Consider the following 20,587-nt stretch of genomic DNA (forward strand, 5'->3'; position numbering starts at 1 on the left):
ACACCGTCTGGGCCATGAATACAAACTGAAACTGGTGTAGTGTTAAAACTCTGAAGTCTGAGTTGCAACAATTTTACAATGTTATCAGCTAATTTAAGTGTTATCAGTTCATATTATTGTATCTGCTGACTAAGGGCGGCATAATCATCATATTGAAAACATAGTATTCAGTGTCTGTGCCGAGGAAATTGCTTCACCAATAACATTAAGGTCTAAATTAATCTTGAATTACTATAAAATATACGAGGGGGCTGTGACCGTTACCAATTTGACCCATACGAGATTAGGATAGTATAGTGTGGTTTATTTAGATGTAATCTGGGTTAGGCCTGAGCCATATGGAAAAGATCAAGAGAGAGAGCAGGTGGGTGATGTTTGGAAACCAACCTGAAGAGTTGTGTATAAAAGGATGAACCAAACTTGTATCAACCAGTTGGTTTGCAAGCCAACTCAGCATTTGCTATAGAAATCAAAATCCCAAGATTTCTTTTAGGAGAGATTCCATCACACACACACACACACACACACACACACACACACACACACACACACACACACACACACAAATTCACACATTCACAGAAAGGTCATATCGAAATGAACTTAAAGCTTGGTGTCAGTTAATACATACATTTACTCACACATGCAGTAGTGTGTATTATTTAAATATTCCAGATAAAACTGTCATACAGTATCATTTCATGTTGGATCCTTGAATACAATTGTTAAGATGTTGATGTTGGTGTAATGTTAGAGACCGTTTTTATTATCAAGTAATCAAATGAAAACAGATACTCTGTAAATTTATGGTATGTAATCTTGTATGTAATGAAGAAATGTATACATTAACTGTCCTTAATACATTTAAATCTTAAACTAAGTCTGATTAGTCTCTAACTCAAAGGTCACTGTTTCCATGTGGTTTCCTGTTTACAGCTACAAGGGAAGCTTGTACTTGTCTCATCCTTCTAATGCTGCTATTTCTTAGCTTGTTCTATATTGCAGCATTCTATTTTCCACTTTGCTTGTCATTGTCTTGATAACCGATGTAAAATAATACGGTTAATCATATGCATATGCAATATGTCTTTGTAACTTCTATTAAAAATGTATTTCTGATGTGTGCGTACAAGAATATGCCATGTGTGATATATATGCATGAAATAGTTTGCCAACCTAAAGAGCTGTTTGTTAGTTTGTGTGTGTGTGTCTGTACCTAGACTTTGGGGCACCACCATTGTGTATATATAAGGGTTGTCCAACTGAGACACAGATGTTGGGTGAACAATGTGTGGATGGAGAAGTGGGGTGTATAGACATAAATTTGTGGTCCAGGTATAAATAAAGTTGGATTGTGACTGGAGAGTCAGTCGATCTGCAGACCAACTCCGGGTTTTTTTTACTTTTAATAAAGACCGTTATCTTCTGGAAGCAAAATCCGTGACTCGTTTTCTACAACACCTAGCACTTGAATTGCTTTTAATTATCCTTCTACGGATAACGACATAAGGAACATACGTACCAGGATTTCTTGGATTTAATGGAAACTTAGCTAATTCGGCTATGTGTGTAGAATTATGATGAAAGGAAAAGAGGAAACATGATTTGATGAGGGCTGATAAGAGGAACATGCATCAAATGTATATAAGGCTACTGTGAGCAGTTGGATCTTGATGCAAGTTGCATGTTTGTGGAGATGGTGCTCCTGGTACCAGCAGAAATTGTTTGCCATATTGCTTGACTGCTAAAAAACAATCTCATCTGAATCCAGTCTTTGTGCATCCAGATTGTTATTTATTCAAAGTACGATAAGTATTTTTCTCTAATTTTATGGTTTAAATCTTTGAACTAGCTTGAATCAATGTAGGGTGTAGAAGAGATTTTTCCTGCAATACTTTGCCATGTATCTGTGACATTTGTCATAGTGACATAGCAAAAAGTTGCCCCGACAATAGTTGTGCTTTCTGGTACCAATGCTGTCTCATAAATTATCCTTATCAAAAAGACTTCAAGAACCATGGACGAGGAAAAGCAAAGTAGAGTTTATTACAGTAAGATCATAATCAACCAGAGAGCATACTCATGACATGTCAGACAGGGTCTGAAAACAAGTGGAAAATCTTCTTCATTTATGCATTTTGAGCGTCCTTCGATTACCATTATATTTGGAAACCCCTAAAAATTTGACCCTTCCCAGTTACCATTATCTCAAAAACTTCCTTCTTTAAAACATAATTTAGGGGTCTGTTCAATCATTCTAATTCTCATTAACTTCAGCCTAGTTAGGGTTAGACTAAAAAAATAACCAAAAACCATCTTATTTTTCCCACTTCCTTGCCATTTTTGATTCTTACTTTTGACCATCTGGCGATCCCACACACATATCTCTTCAGACCATGTGTAAGTATCCTGTCTGACTTTAGTGATAACATGATTCTGTGTACGTGTTTAAATTATTGCTAAAGCAACTTGTTATATTTCAGCTGGGCACATCCCTGTACAGTGTGACCTTCAACAAGGCCTTAAAAGACTTGGATAGTACTGCCACTTTCTGCTGAATATGCGCTGTTTCTTGATACTCTGCTGTCTTCTACAACTGCGCCTGACCCAAGAATGTGGCCATCATAGTGGCTGATTAGTGTCCCTCAAGTCTCTGACACCTATACCAAAAAACATTCATATGCCGTTCTTTATACCAACTAATTTCCGGATATTGATAATAATAATATTGACAACTTTTTTTGCCTCTTAAATTCAGTGTGCAGTGGAATCATTATATAAGCATAAGGTTGAAGTAAAGTAATCAACTCAAGTCAACAAATTATGCTACACATTGGGTTACACTTGCACTTTTATCATGCCCTGCCAGATCATCATCTACCCATCAGCCCACCTTTTCTGATTTGGGCGTAACACCTGTGTAGTCAGCTTGCCCATTTGGCTGTGGATTTAACTGTCCTCCTGGAACAACTCAGCTCTTATCTTTTTTACCTTGGAATTCTCCACTAGACTGCTCTCTTGCCAGCAGTGTCTGCTGTGGACGCTTTTATACAAAATGACCCTTCCATGACCTCTCCTAAATCTCTTTTACAGACCCATGTCTTCTGAGTTCCATCAAGCCCATCTTAAAGTCTGTCTAGTCCTACCAGCCCTATTTAGTAACCTTTTACTATCATATAAACCAATACTTTGCTACCACTCTGTCTGATTAAATGGTGGCCTTGAGAAAAGTAGTGTTGCAAAAACATTATCATTTTTGAACAGAGAGGGAAAAACACTGGTATGTGACTAAGTATGTGGGAACTGGGCAACTTGATCTGTTTTGTAAGATAAGGCTGTTCTGCTGGAAATGATCAAGTAAGCAGTGGCCTTCACCCTGATCTCTGTGCACCCTGATTCCTGTGCTCTGCATGTTTCTGGAGAGATAAGGTAATGTTAGAAATGTCACTGCTCTTTGGGGTGATTTTTTTTTAGTGTGGGAAATAATCCAAATATAAACTAAGTATAAATTTTATATACAATTACTAGATTTATTTATTGGTATTAAGAGTTGGATTAAGTCAGGTAATGGCCACTGTGAAAGAGTATATAATTCTTCAAAATATAGAGGCCCTTATTGTTTATGGGGAACAAACACTTTAAAAAAATTTTCATTTATAACCAGAAAATTGTTTCAATTGATTTAATATCTTAACTACTTGTGGAATACCTACGCACGGTGTGAAAGATACAATATATAATCGGCATATAAAGATACCAGTGACGGGCTGTGCAGAGGCTGTAATCCAGTGGTACAGCTTATATTCACCGCTTTGGAAGTGGTGAACAAACCCTTTCCCATTGGCCAAACTCTCCTCATGATGTCTAGCTTTTCTTGAAAACAAATTTTTAAGTATGTCCCAGACTAAATAAATTTCTCTTTCTCCGTAGGCATAAAAAAGTCGAACTCAGCTTTATTCATGTGTGCAGTGCGCTACAGGCTTGTTTTGCCAGTCGAACTTGGCTGTAACAGTTCCAACCAATCAGACGACGGAAAAATGCTGATGCTATTCCTGGCTAGCTAGCTTCCCTGTGAAGCGGATATAAAATCTGATTGGTTAAAGAAACAGAGCGATTTTTTACTCAATGCACTTTTATAGCGCTTTTAACAATGAACATTGCCTCAAAGCAGCTTTACACAGATAATGTGGTGATAAAAAATGAATATGTTCTTTATAAGTGTAAGTTTGTCCCTGATGAGCAAGCTGGTGGCGACTTTGCAGCCCTTGGGCAGATTAGATTGACATGGCAGCACATAGAGGTTAAAATCTGATTGGAAGCAGTGCAGCCAAGAGAAACACTACGAAATGAAGAGAATAAACTGTTGGGAATAAATTAATACAATTTCATGGAACAAATATTAGAATTTAGGTTGTAAATGTAGGTCAGTGCTTCTGATAGTGTTTTGGCCAGCGGAGAAGGTTTTGCTGGCCCTGACCACCCACCACTGAAAGATACTCTATGTTCAATGCCCCTACTCTTAAGGCCAGTAAAATGCATTGAGCATCTTAAAGCTATGGATAGGGGTTTGTGTCGAGAAAAATATCCTAAATCCAACTTATCTAGCGTGTGTTTTATTCAAACTAATATTAATCCAACAAACAAATTTAATGATTGGACCTGATAATTAGTGTAGAGCCTATTAGATACAATAAAAGTAGCATAATTAAACCTATTCAGCCTGTATTTTAATCAAACTCATGTAACGGATTTACTCTAAGTATAATTAAAATAATAATAATCAATTACTAATAAATAGAGTAGTGTCTGACTGATGTTATGAGTGTGTAGGAGAAACAAAACAATGTACAAGGAAGACTTAAGCATGTTTATTGGGAAAGAAGAGTTTGTGGGCCTTTGCCGCTGCAGAAGACATGAGTGAGCAATCAGGATCAGACTCAGGGGAAGTTATGGGAGGATAATAAAAAAGAGTGAAAGAACGATGTTTAAAACTCAGAACCCATCTCTGAGCAGACACATCACGGGTGGATTCTTTGTTTCAGTTGGTTCCCAATGTAGCACTCTTAACCTAATAAAATAAAATGAAATAGACTTCAACAGCCAATGAAAGATCTTCAGTCTTCGATGAGTAAAAGCAAAAATTTCTTTATTGCAGTCACGTTCTGATGAGCCCAGTGAGGGTGGTTACTTCATCACATCAAAATGATAGCACACACACTTTGCACACCGTCATATTTATACCCTGGAGACACATGTTACCTTTGTTTTTTTTTTCTAATTTCTTTATCTTGGCATTCCCCTTATTTTCCTGTTTTCACCTTATTTTTTCAGTTCCCCCTGACCTTCGAACCTTGGTTCTCCACCCCTTCCTGCGATTCCATATTTGGGTTTCCTGTTCACCTCCATTACCCTTATTTATGGCCTTTTCTCTGTTTTTTAATTAAGAAAAGAATGTGCATAAAACCTTTACTCCCTCTGGTACAGCCAGGTACCGCTTCATCCTGTTCTCAGCCTTTCATGTGTGGACAACCATTTTTCGGCCTATTTTGTCTTCCTGCATCTGCAATGTGTAAGTGTTTTTCTTTTTTTTTTTTATAATGCTGTTTGATATACTACTTTCTTTGAATCGAGCTATATTATTTCACTTAGATTCTCTATTCGTATATGTTTAACTATATAGTTTTGCTTGGTTATGTTAGTACCTAGGTCATACGTCATTCGTATTTTTGAACTGATTGTTACATTGTGTGTTGAGCTTCACAGAGATAGCATTTATAAGCTTGTAACTTTTGTTGCGACATTCACATATTAATTTTATGTTTTAGTCACTGTGACTTCACCCTTTTTACATCGTAATGTCTGTTGGTTTATTTTATTCAGCTCCAACTCGCAGACGTTCTAGGACATCTCTTAGGAGCATTCTCCACAGACAGTATCGTAAATTTTAACTCTTCTCTCTCGCCACTGAGGTTGCTTGATTTATTGAACACCTCTCTACCCCAACTATTCCCGAGAACCCCTGTCTGCCTCCTCGCACCGTGCAGAGTACCTTTACGTATGATATGGGCACACAGACCTCCCTGCTGTTTATCATCAGAAAACCGAAACCTATAATGAGGACTTTGATGACGACACCCGCATTCCTGCAACAAACCATCTCCTCCTTTCCCTTCATGTTGGTCTCCTATTAATTATACTCCTACTTCTTCGGTTCTGTCACCTGATTATTATGATCCTCCCATAACTTCACCTGATTCTGATCATGATTACTCACCCATGTTTTCTGCAGCGGCTGAGGTCCACAAGCTCGTTTTTTCCCAATAAACATGCTTAAAGCTGCCTTGTACGTTGTCTTTTTCTGTTTCTCCAACACACTCATAACACCAGTCAGACCCGGGAGAAGTAGGAGAAAAATCAGTAGGGGACTAACATGAAGCATAAGGAGGAGACGGTTGGTTTGTTGCAGGAATGCGGGAGTTGTCATAGTCTTCATTGTTGGTTTGTGTCTTTTGATGATAAACAGCGGGGAGGTCAGACGAGGTCTGCGTGCCCATAGCACGTGTAAAAGTATGCTGCACGATGCGAGGAGGCAGACAGGGGTTCTCTGGAACAGCTGGAGTAGAGAGATGCTCAATAAACTGGGCAATCTCAGTGGCAAGGTAAAAGAGTTGAAACTGACGATACTGTCTGTGGAGAATGCTCCTAAGAGATGTCCCAGAACGTCTGCGAGATGAAGCTGAATAAAAGGAAACCAACAGAGATACGATGTAAAAAGGGTGAAATCACAATGACAAAAAACATAAAAATTAATATGTGCATGTAGCGACAAAAGTAACAAGATTATGAATGTTATCTCTGTGAGCCCAACCCATTATGTAACAGTTAGTTCAGAAAGTACGAATGACGTATGATCTAGGTACCAACATAAGGAGAACAATACAGTTAAACATATACGTATAGACAAAATAAGTAAAGAATATAGCTTGATTCAATGACAGTAGGATAGTAAATAGCATTATATAAGCGAATAAAAGCAGAACACTTACACATTGCAGATGCAGGAAGACAAAATAGGCCGCAAAATGGTTGTTCACGCATGAAAGGTTGAGAACAGAATGAAGCTGTACCTGAGGGAATGAAGGTTTTATACAAATACTTCATTCCCTCCATATTTGGAATCACAGGAAGAGGTGGAGAACCAGGGTTCGAAGATAAGGGGAATTGCATAAAAACAAGAAAAAGAAGGTGATAACTGGAAAATAAGGGAAATTTGTTAAGATAAATAAATTAGAAAAAAAAAAGGTGTCACTACATTTTCTAAAAATTCTAGCATTTCAGAGTTTAATTTAGGGCTTTCAGAAGTATATAAATCTAAAAAAGAGGTTCTTAAAAGTTGTATTATTTTAATGGGATTAAATATTAAATAATTATCACTGTTGTGAATTTGTGGTATAATTTGAGAGGCAGCTTTAGATTTTAATTGGTAGGCTAAAATTTGACCTGCTTTTTCTCGGTGTTCATATATGTATCCTTTAGAACATAATAAGCACAATTCAGTTTTAGTTGTTGATAGCAGGTTATACTAAAATTGAAGGTTCAACCTTTTCTTATAACGTTCAGGTGAGGGGGATGTGGAATAGAGGCAATCTAATCTTCTAATAAAATCAGTTAAATTGTCTAGTTTATGTTTACAATTTTTTTATTGATAGTTAAAGTGTATGAGATTAGTTCTCCCCTGATAACTACTTTAGGTTTTTCCCACAACATAGATGCTAATATATTGATTCGTATCTGTTATGTGGTAGGAAGTTATCTAGCAGTAGTTACGAATGTACAGAATGCAGGATCTGATAACAAGGGCGTATGTAGTCTCCACAGAGGTCATTCATTTTACCTTAGATTACAAGTGAGATCTAATTGCATAGGAGCATGATCTGATTCCATAATAGGTAAATAATCGATTTGTTCAAAAGAAGGGAGTAGAGATTTATCTTTCAAGAAGTAATCGATTCTTGAATAGTAGTGGTGCACTTGTGAGAAAAAGGAATATGCTCTGCTGCGTGGCAACAAAAATCACCAAGGATCGACGGCCCCCGCTTGATCAATGAATGTAGATAAGGCTTGGGCCCCCTTAGAATGTAATAAACACCAAATTTAATGAGATGGGAGTTAAGATCTGGCAATAAAGAAGCAAGCTTATTAATAAAACACACATCATCCCAGTTAGGGGCATTTACGTTAACTAATAAGGCAGGGGCATGATATACACTTCCAGGGACTAATACATATCTACCCTGAGGATCTTTAATAGAAGCAGAGGCCGTAAATCAGATGTTTTTGACATCAAAATGGCAGTGCCCTTTGCTTTAGAGTTAAAATTAGAGTCAAAAATGTGTCCCACTTATGATTTCCTGAGCATAATCTGATCACTAATGCATAGGTGGGTTTCCTGTAGATATATTATTTCAGATTGTAATTTTTTTTTTTTATATGCCAAACTTCTGCCTCTTTTGGTTGGGCCATTTAGGTGCTAAGGCTGTGCTAAGGCTGCACTCATATCCGGTTATCGCCTCAGTGGCACTGCGTTGTATTTAATATCACGTCGCCTGACCCAGTGCAGTGCCCTCTCCTTTCATGAAATAGGTGAAAGCACACAATGAATGGTCTTGGAGATTGCACTGCACCAGGTGTGGGGGTGAAGCGCACAATGTGCACTCTCAAGTTCAGGAGGACTGTCAAACATGCACAAGATCAACAATTTGGTCAAGAAGAGATGAATTTTGTGCTTTCAAGGCTTTTATCGTCGCTTCCGCAGTGACAAGCCTTTCAAAGTATCACAAACTAAAACTTCAGTGTACATAAGTGTTAAAATGAGCACACTGTCCAAAAATACATTTTATACTTTTATATTACTCATTTTATAAAATGTCATGCACGGTGTAATGTAGGTAGGAGAATACAGAAAAGGTAGCGTTAATGCTGCATGATCTGTACTTTAAATGCATTAAAGCTTTGTGGCATACATGTGTAAACAACATCAGTATATACATGAATATAATAAATGGCCCTAATTCCTAGGATTAAGAGCAGTGCTGTGCACATTATATTTTTCATTTTGTCTACAGAGTGTTGTCTATGTTGTCTATACATTTGTCTACAAATGTGAACGAAACTCTGCAAAATGCATAGTTTTCAAAAAAAGAAAGAAAGAAAATCACTTTCATTATAAAAGGCTAAATACTTAAACTTAGTAGAGGTAGTTTAAGTTATGATGGTCTCTAAACCTTTTTCAAATACAACTGTCAGGGAACCACCAGCTTCACCTCTCCTCAACACCCTGCCCACACGAAGTGAATCGCCTTCCTACTAAGTGCCGGCACCTGGCGCTCATTAACTCCAGGCCTATATAAACCTCTCCCTTCCAAAGTGCCACTGTCTGTTCTCACAGGTTATGCTGGAGGAACACCTTCTGTGCTGCCTTGTGCGGGCACCCGGTCTATCCGACTTAGTGGGCCTTGCCAGTCCCTGGTGTACCACAGATTACTATTCTTGCTTTCCTTGTTGGACTACACCAGTTCTAGTGACTGTCCTGGTGCTATAGCTGCCCTTTCTCTGCTATTAGTATTTGAACTCATTAAACTTTATATTACTATTACGGCTTCTGTCTGTGTTCGTCTGGCCTGACAACAACATATAAAAATTCTGTTCAGCTTTTTATTTATCATAATTCATTTATGTATGTATATATTGTGGTCCCAATATATACATACATAAATGCGAGGACGCGGGGGACATGTCTTTTTATAAAAAGTTAATTCATCCCCCTCACTATTTTAGTGGAGGGGGAAAAAAAACAGGTAACACTACACATTTCATCCCCCCCACTTTTGAAATGATGGCTATGCCCCTGATAGATAGATATATATATATATATATATATATATATATATATATATATATATATATATATAGTACAGGATGTCTTAAGATGTGCCATAATACAATTTAGCATTCACTTAAACTTGGAAACCCAAACCTGTTCCAACATGGCAATGCCCCTTTGCACAAAGTGAGCTCCTTGAAGATATGGTTTACATACTTTGGAGAGGAAGATCTTGACGCTCTTGAGTGACATGTTATAGAACATTGTTCCAATTAGGATGAATTGGAACACTGACTGCCCCCTAGGCCTCCTCACCTACATTAATACTTGCCTTTCATAATATCCATAAGCACACTCCAAAATCTAGTGGAACAGCTTCCCAGAAGAGTGGAGGAAATTATAAGAGCAAATTGGGAAAATGTGGAATGCAGTGCTCAAAAATTACATACTATACTTATGACCAGGTGACCCAAGACTTTTTTTTTAGAAATATAATTTTGGAAATATACTATGTCAAGATTAACGTGTTAATAACAAAATTTTATTGCAAATCAATTTGAATGGCACTATTTTTTAATAATGTGTACATTTCCATTTGACCATTTTTTATTAAAAAATGTAAATATAGAAGAAGCAAAATTAAAACCTTCAACGCTGCACACATTTATTCACTGCATCCTTTCTTTATTCAGATATTTAAAAAACATCATAATTACTTGCAAACATTTACAAGAATTTACAAGAAAATATTTCTTTTTGCTTGATGTTGAGTCTGGTTTCACAAATAATAAACATACATTTGCGTAAAGCATCCATATTTGCCCACACCTATGTTGATTACAGCATTAAACACTTGAAAAGTATTAATTTGAGGTACATTTAAAACAGATAAAATTGTGTGTTTTAAATTGCGATTAATCCAGAGCTAACTCATGACAATCATGCAATTTATTGCAATTTATTATTTGAATCAATTGACAGACCTAATATATATATTATTTATTTCTTTTTATTTTCAACATACTACATTAATATTGATTACCTCAAACAATAAAAGAGCATGTAAAGAATTATGAAACAAACACAAAGTGTTACTTAACCTAGAATATGTATTATATTTTTGATTCTTCAAAGTAACCTGCTTTTGCTTTTTCTTTACCACTTGATCTCCAAGAAGGATTTGTGAACAATTGGTGGTTTCTGAGGCTGGTAATTCTAATAACCTTATCCTCTGCACCTGAAGTGGTTTTGTATAGTAGTTGTAGTAGCATTAATCGCACTATTGAAGGTCTAAAGCACATTAAGAAGGCAAGAAATTTCACAAATAAACTCTTAACAAAGGCACACCTGTGAAATGTGACAGTAAGGGATAACTTATGCGTGTATACTGCCCCCTATATGTCACATTGTGTACTCACCTCGTAAGTTCAACTACTCAATTTATTTACCATGCTGTACATGATGAAATTACCTAGAAAAAACTTAAAAAAATAGAGAGAGCACATGTATACTTTTAAAGACAATTAAACCATATAGCATTAGACAAAGCATCACACCCAACCCTTATTCATTTATTCTGTATATATTTATTATATACAATATATATTGATGATTTAATGATTTTACGTTAACTGTCCACCAACAAACAAAACCAACAAACAGAATTAGGAAAAAAAGTTGACAAATCAATTAAAACAGACCTGAGAACGATCTAGGACAGATAATATAAAATAATGGTTTGATCAATAAGGATTTTAAAGCATGTACTTCTGCAAACATATAGAAATAAAAAACTAAATCAAACAAACTAAAACCCAAACAAATATATAAGGCCTTAAAAAGAGCACTACACATTGCTCTTCCAACTCTTGCCACTTTTTCTTCGGCTGCCTCTTCTGCTTTACTAATTTCTTGATGTTTATTTCTTCCATGTTTGTTTTCTTTAGTCAATCATTTGCTTGCTGTTTGTCCTCATCACTGGGGTTGGTCACTATATGTTGAGAAGTGCATAAAAACTTGTATATATACTCATTTGGAAATACATTATTTTGGTAATTGTTTGAAAGAGTTCTAATGTGTTTTATCCATAGTGTAGTTATTATTTTAAAATGCTTTTACATTTATATATATATATATATATATATATATATATATATATATATATATATATATATATATATATATATATATGCACACTTTTGCTAAAAAGCACAAATATAAATGAGAAGATGATATTATGATATGACACTTACATGGTCTCATAGGTGCTGTCTTTTGTTTTGAGGAAGCGCAAGGCAAAGAAGGCCCCTGCTTGGAGCGACAACACAAGTATGATCCCACCAATAAAGCTGGACAGATCAAATGATGCCTGAGTACTCTGGCTCTGAGCCAGAAGAAGAATCATCTAAACAAGTGAGAGACATTTCAGTTATTAATGGATTGTGTACACATTGGACATTATGTTTGCAATACTATAGAAGGACAGTTAAAAGGATAAAGGAACCCTTGCTGAATAGAAAAATGTTTTATAAATTGGTGAAACTAGATAAAAATGTTTACCTGAACCACTTTCATCAAAGCTCTCACTAACTGCTAAAATACAAAAACACCAAATACACACAGCTGAGTGTGCTTATGTGTTTGTAAAGTGTAAAATTATTGTAGAAATATATTTCAGTATGATACTTACTTGGGCAGGAGGTTGTGTCATTGTACACAGCACAGTCTCCAGAGTCTTCAGTGACAGGTATGCACCTTGTGTTATTATCTAAGCAAGAAAATAACAAATGTAATATTTAAAACCTTTTAAAATGCCAGTGTAATTAATCTGTCTGTGTATTCATTTGGCTTAAAGTATTTTATTCTGTACTAATTAGGAAGCTATGTAGTTGCAAAAGTAAGGAAGGTATATTTTACTTAAAGGTTTTAACTTAAAGGTATATTTTGATAAAAGCAAATATAGCCTGCTTGACAAAAGCAGCCTAGTGCAATTCAAAACCAGCCTGACTAAAAATATATTCCCTACATAAAGTCTAGCTTTTTACATTTCAACATCATAACCACAAAATGCGTCATAATATTTAAAACGTTATAATACAATGTTCTAACAAAGCAAAAATTGTAGTTTGCTAAATAGTTTGAGAATGAGGACAAAGCTTTAAGAGTGAGTAGGATAATACGTTCCTCCATGTATTTCCACTTCATAAATATATGTATTGTGCATTTATTATATATAAAGACGATTTTTTTTGCCCAGAGCAGATATTTTATCTACTGCTGCTCAAATATAAGGAACATCAAATATTACAAAATATATTGCGTAATTGCTGACTTCTCTTCAATGTAGGTCAACTTATGTATTGTGTTTTTGTCAGTTCTACAGAGTATTTTCCTCACAGTCCATTTTCCTTCTAACAGATAATAGAGCTGAATTATTTACTGGGGATGATGTCTTTGTGTGATGGCTGCCATGACACTTTGTGTGCACTTAAATTATTCACTGTGCTGCTCCCAAGTGCACTCCCCAAGGAATCACATGTCACTGTAAGACTCCTTGGCTAGCAAAGACTGATCTAGAATAATATATATATATATATATATATATATATATATATATATATATATATATATATATATATATATATCACTCACCATTGTCACAGCTTTTCCAAACACAATTAGTCAAATTGAGGGCAGGGTCTCCAGTGGTGCATCGATCACATGAATCCAGCTGAGAACATTCACCTGCATCATTTGTCAAGTAAAGGAGCAGATAATAATCCTTGAGAAATAAGCATTATAAATTATCATTAAACTAGCTGGCTCAGATTGCAAACAGACCTCCGTTTATAGACATGTCAATAATTTTAGCACAATACAAATCAATTCCTAAATTGAAACAAACTTGTTCAGCCATCAGAAATCATAGAAAATAGCATGTTAAAAATGTCCAACCATCAGATAATAGTTCAAGGCACCAGGATATATACAAGTAACAATTGAACCTCTAATTGATTAATTATAGCCAATACTATAACATTTTAAAATGACAGCAGAAATCATGCAGCTAAAACCTTTTACTTCATAATATTCACTATTTATTTTAAACATTTCAGTTGTATTATATATAGTTACTATTTTAGGCACTAGACTAGACTAAGAGAATAATAGTAGAAGAAGGAAATAGCCAGTGGATCAGTACTTAGGTAGATTATATGTGGAAATTCATATAATCTGTTTTACATTATGATAGTGAATACACATAAGTGATATGCACTTATGGGGTTTGAATATGTTTACTCTTACCTGCATTTTGTGAGTTGGTCATCATCAGCTGCACTAGCAGCACAGTGCAACACAGCACAACTGTGACGCACCTCATCCTTACAACCACTCTAAACTCAATAAAGGGAGAAATGTGAAATTTAAATGTAACCTTTCTAAAGCATGAAACTTTGAAAACTGCAGCCTGTATTAACTAGAACTCTCAGGGAGTTCAAGAATGTCCTAACCAAAGTTAGTAAGCACAACCTCTAAAAAGGCATCTATTGTGTATTAGCTGGCAAATGACACATCAAAATACCAGTTAAAGCAGCCTCCAAGTTGTGTCCTTGAGGAACAGGACAGTCTGGTAGCTGTGATGCAGAGAGGAGTGTGAGCAAGAGTGTGTGTGACTGAGTGTGTGACATCATGCATTCTAAATAAGATAGATTGTAAGGTCTGTAACGTGAGACTGGTTACTTGGCAACCAGACAGCTGGTCAAGCTGTATCAATATCTCAACCACAATGTCTGATCCTTGTCAGTATTAATCAGTGAGTACATTTGAATACACACACATGCACCCATAACCAGTGCTATGTTGATGACAAACAGTTGTTTGGTTCATTGAAATCAGATGAAAGATCTCAGATACTCAATAATGTAAAAACAGGTAAAAGGCAATAGTAACTTAATGCTGATAAACCACCCCCTATTAATTTCCACACAAGAAAATACATTTTACTAGGGCCAAAGCTGTATACTATAATAAAACTTTCTGATTAGGTAGTAAGTAAGGATGGCCTTTCAGTTACATCATGTGCAGCAGAGAAAAACCTTGAGGTAGTTATTGACTTCAATGTCTCATTCAAAGTTATAATGTTAATAGAAAAGCATTTTTTTTTCATCCTTAAAAAGCTGCTAAGCTTTGAAATATTAGATTGTTACATAATGCAGAAGAACAATTTCTTACTTTTGTTCAGACTGTAATGCTTTATGCTATGGATTTTTCAATAGGTACAATAACAAGCTCATTTTAAAGGTTTATTCTCATGTCATCTCAGTGAATTTGTTTTCTGGCTATTGTCTTGTCTGGTTTACTACATCTGGTTTTCTTTAAGCCGCTTTTTTAATGTTTATTGTTGAACCTTCTATTTAAAAAAGTGGAATTAAAACTGTGGTAGTACTGGGCTGATCCAGATGCTCAGTGAATACATTGTTACACTGTGGTCAATATTCTACATCTTGAGTGTCAGGCTTCACAAGTATTGCAAAATCATCTACATCCAACCTGAAAAACTGCTTTAAAGTGGAACGTTCTGGCAAAGTTTGGAACTAAACAATGTCCAGGTAGTTATATTTCTTTATATTTTTTCAGTTATACTTCTGCAGTAATGTTATAAAATTGAGTTGTAAAAGTGTCTTCACATGTTTTCTCTTTTAAACAATATTTTAAATGAAAACTCTTAATTTCAAGCCTCTCTCTTTCTTAGAATTGCTTTTTCATTTTCTCATCTGTGTGTGTGTTTGTGTGTGCGCCAAAGATATGAACAGTCTGGCACAGTTACATAATATGATGTTCAGCCCTTCACCTCTCTGCAGTCTCAGGCATTTTTTGGTAGCATACACAATACTCTGATCTTACTGTACACAAATGTATACTTAGTGAATGTCTTTATATCCGAGGGATTTGGACACTCAGTTTTAGACATGCATACACTCAGTTTCGTTATATTAGGTAACTGGGAGGAAATCCGCAGTCTCCTCACACACATTCACCCACGCACTCAGTCCTTCCCCTCCTCCATCACCATGGAAAAGGCAGAACAAAGCATGCAGGTTCCATCAAATGTCATGTGGTACTGCTGTTACACACTAGCAGAATCATGCAGTCATTTCATCAGATGAATGTGATGTACATAGATTTTGTGGCTAAAGCAACAGGTGTAAAGCAGAAATTGTTGTTTAACAATTTTAGTCAGCCTGCATTTTGGATTTCTTTGTTTGAGATTAGGAGGGAGGCTGTAATTTATTGAATCATGTTTTTTTTTTTAAGGTGAAATTATTAAACCATATTTTAGGATCTCCTGTCTAATCAATGCCCATGAAATTTCCCCTTGGTACAGCATCCCTGACTTTGTCCTTTTGGGTTAATCTTCATCTTCAGATAGAGAGCACCGGAAGCACATCCTTATATAGGCAGGGATGAGGAGAGGAGATTTCCCCGGCTCTCAGCTCCTCGCCCACTTGCTTCATTGAAATGCACGGCCAGGCTATCACTGCGACGCCCTCGCTCTCTCGCTCTCTCTCTCTCCCTTTCTCTCTCTCCCTCCAAAAAGTGCGAGAATCCCTGGCTCACTTGCCAGGAAATAGCGTCACCATTTTAGTGCTATCACGTTATTGCAGACAGTCAAAGCTGGAGAATGGCTGCATCGTGTGGCGCATAAATATCTCCCAGTACATCGTGACAAAGTCAAGTAAAGGTGATTTCACAGCTCCAACAAGAACACACGTGCACTATTTCTGACGTCATTACAAATCAGCTCTGCGCTTTGAGTGCCTTTCAGCACCACGGACAGCGGTGACTCACTCTTTCGCTCTTACACACACGCGCGCACACACACACACACACACACACACACACACACACACACACACACACTCACTAACGTAAACCTTGTAAATCTGATTGCTTTGCAACATGGATGTGCAACACATTTCGACTATATAGCATCAGTTACCAGGGACTTCAACATATCAATTATTCGTGACTTCCATAAATACCATGACTGATTGCCGGTGATCCACGGCCTCTCCTCTTTCGCCGTCGCAGTGGGCGGGGTGAAAAAATGCGGTATTTTTGTGAATGAAATTACGCCACCTGAACGTGTCTCGAGCCGCTTCGTGATTGGCTGTGCAGGGGGGACTCGGCCCCCTTCGTCGTAACTGACGTCAGAAGAGACTCAATGAAGGTAGTTCAGTCCACCAGACTCTGCGTTACACAGAAGAGCTTACGAACACTACTGAGAAGACAAGAGAAGAAGGAGCAGAAACCCAGACAGAGCACTCTTTCTCTTTTGCATAGGAAAGACACTTGGATTTCTTACGCAGAGCTCCGAGACTCGGACTTTCATTCCGTGATTTAGGTCGAGCTTGGATTTCAGCTCTCATCTGGCGGACACTCTGTTTGGATGGTAGATTGCTGAAGGAACATCTAACCTGTCCTTGATCAAACTTTACCACCTCAGTAAGTTAACATTTAACATAATACAATTATTTACAAGTGTCTGAATTACAAGTGGGTGATTATCTTCCACTGCGAAAAATTACATCTCGTCTTTAAGCTCTCTGGAAAAGAGGTGCATGAGCAATCTCAGCAGTTCGTGTCTCTTCGTACTGCTTCGGCTCAGCTCGTGATTCATCGCTCAGCCGCAACTGTTCGAGTACAACAGACTCGACTAGACTAAAAATCTTTATTTAATTAATAACAATAACAAACATGTTAACGTGGACATATTATTATATTTTTTTATTCTAAATAAGAATAGCTAGAATATGTCATTATTATATAATATATAATATACAAATATACAATATACAAGATCCTCACTTATCTTTGCTGTTGAAAATAGATATATGTCAGTAGCCCATGACTACAAAAACTGCCTCTGGAGTACCCCTAACATACTTATCTTCTTCTTTTACTTCCTCTAGCAATTCTTATTAGTGTCCTTTCAAATGCAACGTGCATTTTTTAGATCTTGCATTTGATGTAATCTGCTAGAATCAAAAGCATTATATTTGATATTGAGTTGGTTAATTGATAGTTTATTTCTGACTACTAGAATTGAAAAGGTAAATCTAAACTAAGAACAAGTAGTCCAGTTATATCTACTAAAATCTAATGCCAGTTGAATAAAATATGCAAATGGAAAGTTAAAAGAATATAAACACTCTCTGGCTTTCTGGATTTAAATAATAAGCATGCAACTGCAATGTTTATTAAATGTTATATGAGGGGGATTTCTTTTGTTCTGTTGAAAATTATTCAGAACTTTGTGTTCTTAGTAATTGTATACTAAACTACTGCAGTGCATTATGGGATTTCATTAGTACACTGTATACTTTCTGACCACAAAATGTATCCCAGAATAATCTGCTATATACAGAACATATCACGTGCTTTGCAGTTCTGTACTGATGATACATTAAAGCATCATTTCTCTCCTCTCCTGCAGAAATGGCCCTTAATGAGACTGACATGGGCTTGGAGGTTGTGTTCGAGATCGACCCCCTGCTGCAGCTCTCTGATGTTCGCCTTACACCTGACCCCATGATTTCAGCAGTGTTGAGTCCATGGGACGTGGCACTGTGTGTGTCAGGTTCTCTAATTTGCTGTGAGAATGCAATCATCATAGTGACCATCCTCTCTTCAGCATCTTTGCGGGCACCTATGTTCTTGCTCATTGGTAGCTTAGCTTGGGCAGACTTCCTGGCAGGTGTGGGACTGCTGCTGTACTTTATGTCTCACTGGTTTGTGTCCTCAAGGGGACTGGAGCTGGCTAGTGTGGGCCTGCTGGTAAGTGCACTCAGTGCATCCGTTTTCTCCTTGCTGGGCATTACCCTAGACAGATTCCTGTCTCTTCACCGAGCCCTGACGTATGGCTCACGCCACACACATACACACACTCGCTGTGCCCTGGCTATGGGATGGGTTCTGGCAGGCCTGCAAGGGGCCCTTCCTGCTTTAGGTTGGAACTGTTTGGATAATGAACAATTATGTAGCGTAGTGTGGCCACTGACCCGAGTGCATCTGGCTACACTATGTGGGGGCTTTCTACTGGCCCTGGCACTGATGCTGCAGCTTAATGCCTGGATCTGCCAAGTTGTTCTGCGCCACTCCCATCAGATTGCCCTGCAGAGACACACACTGCCCTCTGCACGCATACACACACGTCGACGTGTGCATACTCTCGCACTCATCCTTGCCATCTTTGCCAGCTGCTGGATCCCTTTTGCACTGTATGGTCTACTTGGAGATGGATCATCACCTGGCCTATACACATATGCCACTCTGGTGCCAGTCACAGGAAACTCTTTGCTCAACCCCTTGATTTATGCTTACAGAAACACACACGTACAACGAGCACTGAGACAGGCTTGCTGCTGCTGCCTTCCAAATACATTTCACAAAAACACGCACACGCCAAGTGACGTTTAACAGACGTCAGAAGATTATCTGAAATATGCCATTTGGTGCCATGATACATCATGCTTTAATTAACTTACCAGACTCGAACACATATGCACATGCACTGCCAGGCAAAAGTTTGGACACACTAGAATAAAAATATTGTCTATTTTTTATTGTTCAAAAGATATTTTTATAAAGGCTCACATTTCCCATGACAAATATTAAGATTAATGCCCATATATTCAATTATTTTTAGAATCTTTACTTTTACCCTTTGTTTTTCCACCTCCTAGAGAACAATCCCATATACAATTGGGTTTTGAAAATGCCAAGTGTATACAAAGGTTAATCAAGAACACTTTTTTCCACATGCATTTTTTTTATTGACACATTTAATGTATGTTGCATAATCCCATCATGTTTTATAGTGATTATATATTCAGTATTATTCTGAAAAAATGTTAAAAGGGAGTAAACTCTTCTATGAACAGATGTGTCCAAGCATTTGACTGAAAGTGTCCTCACCATTGCCTCCTTAGGAAACTGTGCAAGTAGCCAAGACTTCCACTTGACCTGTGATAACTGAATCACATGAACTGATGTCTCACTCAGACTCCTCTCCAACATATGTTTATGTCTTGTATTCTTCTTCTGTTTTAATGTTTGTTTGTATTACAAAAACATCCAATAAAACTGTGTTCATCTTTTACTTCCTATAACTTAAGAAGAAAAATGACCAAGTACAACAACATGACCAGTAAAAAAAAAAAGAAAGAAAAGCGTGTTTCCTAAGAGTTGGTTTTGCATCATTTGTCTTCAATTTGTGCCTATTTTCACAAACTCTGACATTCAGAGATGGTACTGGAGTAAATCAAAAAAAGAATAGCACTTTACAATGACTTGACAATTTGTACCAATTTAGTTTAAATGTTATTATTTCAATTATTTAATTATTTATGTATTTATTGACTGATGTACTTGACATTTGTTAAATTTATGGATGCATTCTTTTTATAATTCAGGTATGTGCAGTTTGCACGGGGTGCAAATGTTCAAGCTAATGAGTATTCTTTTTTTAATGAAATGTTTTGAGATGATCTGTGTTTGTAAAATTAAAATAAATAATGGTTTTGAGTAAAATGACTGCTACTGTGTCTTATTTTATCACGTACAGCAATGTCACAATTCGCTAGAATAATAGATGTTAGAAGACGTCTTACAGGCCATATTTAAAAGAAATACGATTATAAC

The 20,587-nt window shown here is 36.8% G+C and overlaps 2 protein-coding genes across 2 annotated transcripts; one reads left to right on the plus strand and one right to left on the minus strand.

Annotated features, from left to right (window-relative positions):
* Window positions 1-11,443: 11,443 nt before the first annotated feature.
* On the minus strand, window positions 11,444-15,118 carry cd164l2 (CD164 sialomucin-like 2). The gene is made up of 6 exons (XM_046834407.1): window positions 14,189-15,118; window positions 13,535-13,627; window positions 12,573-12,650; window positions 12,443-12,475; window positions 12,136-12,287; window positions 11,444-11,873 (listed from the first exon to the last, which is right to left on the minus strand). The coding sequence occupies exons 1-5, from the start codon at window positions 14,262-14,264 to the stop codon at window positions 12,241-12,243; spliced, it is 327 nt and encodes a 108-aa protein (XP_046690363.1). The 5' UTR covers window positions 14,265-15,118; the 3' UTR covers window positions 11,444-11,873; window positions 12,136-12,240.
* Window positions 15,119-16,804: 1,686 nt separating this feature from the next.
* Window positions 16,805-20,520, plus strand: gpr3 (G protein-coupled receptor 3). The gene is made up of 2 exons (XM_046834356.1): window positions 16,805-17,389; window positions 18,381-20,520. The coding sequence occupies exon 2, from the start codon at window positions 18,383-18,385 to the stop codon at window positions 19,361-19,363; it is 981 nt and encodes a 326-aa protein (XP_046690312.1). The 5' UTR covers window positions 16,805-17,389; window positions 18,381-18,382; the 3' UTR covers window positions 19,364-20,520.
* The last annotated feature ends 67 nt before the right edge of the window (window positions 20,521-20,587 follow it).

The sequence above is a fragment of the Silurus meridionalis genome, chromosome 22 (assembly GCF_014805685.1).
Source record: "Silurus meridionalis isolate SWU-2019-XX chromosome 22, ASM1480568v1, whole genome shotgun sequence".
Taxonomy (NCBI): domain Eukaryota; kingdom Metazoa; phylum Chordata; class Actinopteri; order Siluriformes; family Siluridae; genus Silurus; species Silurus meridionalis.

What these genes read in the sequence shown, in the direction of transcription:
- cd164l2 (XM_046834407.1), bottom strand. Translation starts at nt 14,264, where the DNA reads ATGAGGTGCGTCACAGTTGTGCTGTGTTGCACTGTGCTGCTAGTGCAG. An exon ending in GACCAACTCACAAAATGCAG is followed by an intron (nt 13,628 to 14,188) that starts GTAAGAGTAAAC and finishes CAAATGATGCAG; the next exon opens with GTGAATGTTCTCAGCTGGAT. An exon ending in CTTTGATGAAAGTGGTTCAG is followed by an intron (nt 12,288 to 12,442) that starts GTAAACATTTTT and finishes TCACTTGTTTAG; the next exon opens with ATGATTCTTCTTCTGGCTCA.
- gpr3 (XM_046834356.1), top strand. Translation starts at nt 18,383, where the DNA reads ATGGCCCTTAATGAGACTGACATGGGCTTGGAGGTTGTGTTCGAGATC.